The 6,327-nt window shown below is 33.6% G+C and overlaps 1 protein-coding gene across 3 annotated transcripts; it reads left to right on the top strand.

Annotated features, from left to right (window-relative positions):
- Positions 1 to 1,209: 1,209 nt before the first annotated feature.
- LOC129304450 (protein MITOFERRINLIKE 1, chloroplastic) lies at positions 1,210 to 6,327 on the top strand. Of its 3 annotated transcripts, none has more exons than XM_054944113.1 (2): positions 1,210 to 2,475; positions 6,009 to 6,327. In XM_054944113.1, exon 1 carries the CDS (start codon positions 1,266 to 1,268, stop codon positions 2,457 to 2,459), a length of 1,194 nt encoding a protein of 397 aa, XP_054800088.1. In that variant the 5' UTR covers positions 1,210 to 1,265; the 3' UTR covers positions 2,460 to 2,475; positions 6,009 to 6,327. The 3 variants fall into 3 exon arrangements, with proteins under 3 accessions (XP_054800088.1, XP_054800105.1, XP_054800097.1); XM_054944130.1 differs by lacking the exon at positions 6,009 to 6,327 and adding an exon at positions 4,528 to 4,791; XM_054944122.1 differs by lacking the exon at positions 6,009 to 6,327 and adding an exon at positions 4,553 to 4,791.

A 6,327-nucleotide genomic window follows, 5' to 3' on the forward strand; every position in this document is an offset into this window, starting at 1 on the left:
TATTTCTTTACAAGTATATCTTGACCCTTTATTAACTCTTTGAAAAATTAAATAACAAGTGTGTAAATTTGGTTAAGTTGGATGAAGTGGACACTAGTCATAGGTCCCTTATGCATGCATGCCCCCTGCTGGCCCCTTTTATTCTGCTTTGCTATTTACCAAAGTTATGCTTGGCTATTGCAGATTCCATTTCTTTTGACCCTTTTTATCTAGAGGAGGGCAGATCTGATGTATTCCAGAGCAAATGTTGGCTTGTATGTGAGCTTCCTTTTACTCCATTCAAGATTTACTATGCATTTGCCTTGAATAAGGATTTTAATCTGTTTAGTTATGACATTTTTTTTCTCTTCCATTCATGAAGGTTGGGAGTTGGGAAGAAGTCTTTTGTGAATTGGAGTCTACTCTTTCAAATTGCTGTTTCTCATATGATACTCCAAGCTTTTGTAAAATTTGTTGTTTTCAATGATCATAGCTGTTATTTTGGATTCAATTATGGATAATTTGATATTGTGCCAAGACTTGTTTTCAAGTAGGGTGTTGAATTATGGATAATTAGATATTGTGGCGTCATTATTATTGTGGATTTATGGTTTTTGATTTTATGGATGCTATTTTGAGTTGATGCATAGGATTATTGTTGATTTGTGAAAGTTTTATTTCAAAATGATAAAAAGAGTTGTGATTTAATGGGCAGGGTAATTATTTGATGGGTTGGACAAAGCTACGCAGTCAGCCCAGCCCAGCCCAAACTAATGGGGCATTTTGTGGGCAGGGCTGGGCTTTGGACTGCAAAACATTCTTTGGGCTGGGCATCAGGCAAGCTTCTGTCCAGCCCAACCCTACCCATGTACACCCCTAATTGTAGGTCAAAATTTGGTTATGATTGTAAATTTATCTAACATTTTTTTTTGGTTGCCCACCTAGTTTATTGAAATTTCACCTCGATTATATTCAGATTTAACCCGAATAACACACCAAACTTTAGTGGGTGAGCCTCTCCGTAAGAATTTTTTTACATATATACAAGATTCAAACTCAAGATTTTATTTAAACAAAATCAATTCACTTATCACTCAAATTAACTTTCAATGGTAAATTTGCTAACTTTTGAACAATATGCAAACTGGCAGTTGTTCGTTGGCGTGGCCCAAGAAAGGAAGTTGTCAATTGCTCAGTTATTCATTTTCCAATTATAAAAACCCTATTTTGCCTCTCTCTTCAGATTCCCTTGTCTTGATGAGCAGCGAAGCAGTAGCATAATTGCAATGGAGGCCAGTATCTCGGCTTCTCTTGGCCTTCCATCCCCAAATCTCTGTTACACTTCAACTCTCACAGACTTCACTGGCCTCTTAAACTACTTCAACAGAATCACTCGCTTCTCCGATGAGACGAACAGATTCGAGTTTCGCGACAGTCGCATTCCCAATCTCACATTCGCTTCAACCTCCATGGCCACTCAGACCCACACGATGACTACATCCCAGAAATTTCTGAAACCCAGTTCAAGAAACAGGCCCAAGGTTCAAACCCTGATGAAGAATCTGTCGGTCTTCGAACGAGCCCTTATCGGGGCAGCTGGCGGCGGCATTGCCGGAGCATTCACCTATGTCTGCCTGCACCCGCTAGATACCATCAAGACCAAGATGCAAACCAAAGGTGCGTCTGAGATCTATAAGAATGCTTTCGATGCCATTGTTAAGACCTTCCAAACAAAGGGGATTCTAGGGTTTTACAGTGGTGTTTCGGCGGTGATTGTTGGTTCCACCGCTTCCTCGGCAGTGTATTTTGGTACTTGTGAGTTTGGAAAGTCGTTCTTGTCGAGATTCGAGAAGTATCCTTCGGTTCTGATTCCACCAACGGCTGGAGCAATGGGCAATATAATGTCTTCCGCAATAATGGTCCCAAAGGAGTTGATCACCCAGCGAATGCAAGCTGGAGCTACTAAAGGAAGGTCTTGGGAGGTTTTGTTGAGAATTTTAGAGAAAGATGGTATATTGGGTCTGTATGCAGGGTACTCTGCTACATTACTGAGAAATTTGCCTGCTGGGGTTTTGAGTTATTCATCATTTGAGTATCTGAAAGCTGCAGTATTGCGTACGACGAAAAAGAATCATTTGGAGCCTATTCAGAGTGTCCTTTGTGGGGCACTTGCTGGGGCAATATCTGCTTCTCTTACTACACCACTGGATGTGGTCAAGACCAGATTGATGACTCAGGTTCATGGGGAAGCTATGAATAAAGTTTCTGCTGCTATGTACAGTGGGGTTTCGGATACTGTGAAGCAAATTTTGAAGGAAGAAAGTTGGATTGGGTTGACTAGAGGGATGGGTCCTCGAGTTCTTCATAGTGCTTGCTTTTCGGCCCTGGGATACTTTGCGTTTGAAACTGCAAGGCTTGCCATATTGCACCAATATCTTAGACAGAAGGAATTAAGTGAAATTTCTGTTTCTCCCAGCTGAGTTAACGGCATTTACGGTATTTTTTAACTCTCTTTTATTGTTTTTGCAAATTAATTGTTTTTGTTTGTAATGTAAACAATTGGTATAAGGAATTTCAACCACCCACGCTTTGGCTATATGCTTGATGTACTCCCATTAAATAATAATAGAAACTAGTTTGCATGATGTTTCAAAAACATTATGGCTATATCAGTCTTCCAATTGTTCGGATCCCATGCAGTGACATGAGGATCAAAAAGAGATAGTGAATGTTGCAATCTAGTTTATGGCTTCATCTTATAGAGTCTGTAAGTGTTGTATATGTTTTACATTTATTGTCATGATTACATTTGAGGAGAGGTAGCCAAAATATATATTTGATGACTTGTTTGAAATCATTCTCATCAGATTTGAATTCAATTGAGCACTGGTTTATTCATTGTTTATTGTGTTTCTCTCGTTTTTATTTCGTTTTCCTACTCAAACAATCTTGCTCGTTTAAAACTATGGTGTATATATACTTATATATTGTAAATTTATGAATTACCAACTTTATCCTAGATTGAGTAAGAACCCTGATATGAACATAATTGTTTCTTGTGCTATACTTCCTGGCACTAGTACTCCATCTCATCTGAATTGTCTCCTTCATATGCCACTTCGATGTATAAGTCAATGTACCTCTCTAAGATCTCCCAAGATTAAATGTTAATAATTTTAACTTGTATAACAACATTTGAGTCTTTTAGATTTTGGGTTTTGCCTTTCAAAGTACACTTGATATCAGCCTGCTCAAATTGTAACAGAACCTAAATTACTTTGTGGATAATCTTTCAATTATTCACTTGTGTGTCTATAATTCTGCTTCTGTATCTTAGTATTATACTGACTTTACATCATTTATAGTGCACATTGACAATATCTATGGATAGAATTTTTCTTAGATTTGAATGACAATGTGTAACCATATCTTTCTTGTATTTTCTTTTCAAAGTCCTATCATCTATCTCTATTCAGTTGAATTGCCAGTTATTCTTTGGTTATTATGTCACTGCATGTTTGTAGCATTTTAGCACAAGTGGAAAATGAAGAGGAAAGTAAAGAAGCTACGGGCTTTTTAATATGCATGTGTTATGTGTCGTTTCCACTCTACCTTGGGAATTCAATTTGTGGACCGCATAACATGAGATGAGACTGAATCTTAATTGTAATGGTCGCTTCCATTTCATCTCTAAAATGCTATAGTTTACTCCCTTCATTTAATATTATAAGGCATTTTTTCATTGAATCATATTAAAAAATATAAAGCATGTTGGGTCTTTCAAGATGTAATTAATGAGTTTTTTCTTCTTTCAAAAATTCCCTTAATTAAGGGGTGTAATTAATAAGGTTTTTTTTAATTGAGACATTTTATTTTAAATAAGGATAAACATAGAAAGAGAGTGTAATTGTAAAGACAATTAATCAATTCATTAGAGGGTATAATTCGGTTAAAAGTGTCTTATAATACTGAGTGGAGGGAGTATTTGTATCAAGTGTAATACTGGATATTTTGTTTTTGTTCTTGCTTCTGCTAACACTTGTGATTGAGAAAATTATCTATACACGTGAGCAATATTCTCTTGTTTACCCTGAAACCGGTTGATTGAAGAATATTTGTATTATTCCTATAGGGTCCTTGTTGAAACTTGATGTTCCTTGTGCTGACACTGGAAACCGTTAGCTGTATGCTTAGGAAATAGTTGAGTTGTAACCAACAGGAATGGGATATTTAGAAGTTAGAATACCTGCGTGGTTTGATTATTGTCAAGCCATAATGATTAGAATATATGAGATTTTTTTTAGGCTTGGTTTGGTCTTAAATATAAGAAACAAACAAGTATTGTCTGGCATGTTAATCGTAACATTCCAATCCTGTGCGCCCCCCCCCACCCCCAAGAAAAAAAATAATATTGTATGTACGAGACGCCCATTTAGCTTCCATATGCATGTTAAGTGGGAATTAAATAAGGGTGTTGTTAGAAAATATATTTTATTTGGTAGAACTTCAGCTGCTTTTTAACCAACTTTATTAATCCATGTGAGTTAGTTATTTGTTTCTTACATGAGACTAGATGGAGTATAAATTTTGGTTATGTGTCGTCCATTGTTGCTGCGTTGCTGGGAATTACGAAGGTTTTAGAGCCTTGCAAGCTACTTCGGAGGAATGGCATTTCTTTCGCCACTTTCTTTGTTTTGTGTTAATATTGTACAGATAGAACACTGGGGTCCCTGTATTAGACATAGGTTGTCTGCTATCTGCTTCTTGTATCATCATTTCCTATTCGAAATTAGAAGAAACAACTTTCCATGACTTAGGACTGGTTTGATCCTGCTTTCTGTTTTTATGTTCTTAGAACAATTTTATAACAAAAAATAAAAATATCTAAAGTTGTGAAATAAAGGTTGAAAGAATTATTTATTTTAGTGAAAAAAATTATATATTCAGCTTTATATATTTAAAGTACTTGTTTTTAGTTAATTCAAGATATGTGCATCTTTTATAAATTATTTAATTTATAACAAAGTCTTATTATTAATATTATTAATATATTAAAATTCACATATCTTGATTTGATTAAATAAAAGTATATTCAGTATATAGTGCTAATGAGAAATTTTTAGGTAGATTTAGTATATTACGTTATTCATGGTTCATTTAACAAAATTATAACAATTTAATTAAATAAAATTTTATATATCATTATTTTTAATTATTTTATTTATATAATTGAATGATTATTTAATTTTTTATCTTTTTTTTAACTATTATTAATGTCTAAATACCATATTTTTATTAGATGGACTGGGTTCATTTAGGAATTGTTTTTATTGCAGGCTTGTCCTTTATTTTATTAAATATTTTGTCTTTTTTTAATTTTGCAAAACAAAAGGTAATAAAATATTAAAAGGATGTTTTGTTTTTTTAGTTTTTCATAACAACTTATAGCTTTTTTCTTTTTTAGAATAGATATTAAAAAACACATTTTTTAACATGTTTTTATTTATTTATTTAATTTTTGTTTTTCAAAACCAAAAAAAAAAAAAAACTGTTATGAAAACATGTACTCAAACATGTTCATTATGTTTTCATCTAGAACTCACGTATTCGATTAAATTCCATCTTCTCTAGATGGCTCAATTTCGGTTGTAGCGGAGGAAACTAGGGCAAAGGAAGCCTACTAGATGATCCATCAGCCTGTACTGAAGATTAGGAGGAGGACAAGTGTCAAATCCTGATACGATTAATTAAATAATAAACTCTGAACATTCCATAAAAGGAAGTGAAAAAAAAAAATATTAAGTCCCATTTCTTTCCTAGAAAAAAAATAAAATTGAATGGATTAGAGAAATAAAGATAAAAAATTTTTGTAACTTTTGGAATATTTTATTTGTAATTTTTAAGTTATTTTTTATAATTTTTTAGATTAACTAATTATCAAAAGTTACCATTTTAATGGCAGGGTGTCTGTGCATAATTTTTTGAGTAGTACTGTGTTTTGTAAACAAGCTAGGTTTTTGTTTATGTAGGATTAGCGTATAAATTGTGGCGTGCAAGTTGGCAAAACTCAAAAGGGTGGAGTTATAAAGATTTTGCCATTGCACTTTGGCTAGTTGGTGTGAGATTGACTACTTTCGTTTTGTTGTGGATTTTTGTTGAAATGTTGGAAATTTGTTGTTTATGTACAAGGAACTTGTTAATTGAAATGAATTAAAGTTGTAGGACTTTGTTTTTATGGATGTTGGGTAGTATGTTTGTACATTGTTGTTTGGTTTGTTTCTTTGGAACATGTATTATGTTACGAGGTTTGAGGTTTTAAAAAGAAAAAAACATTACTTTTAATTCTTA

The sequence above is a fragment of the Prosopis cineraria genome, unplaced genomic scaffold (assembly GCF_029017545.1).
Source record: "Prosopis cineraria cultivar Desert tree isolate PC_DT_omini unplaced genomic scaffold, ASM2901754v1 PC1, whole genome shotgun sequence".
NCBI classification, from domain to species: Eukaryota; Viridiplantae; Streptophyta; class Magnoliopsida; order Fabales; family Fabaceae; genus Prosopis; species Prosopis cineraria.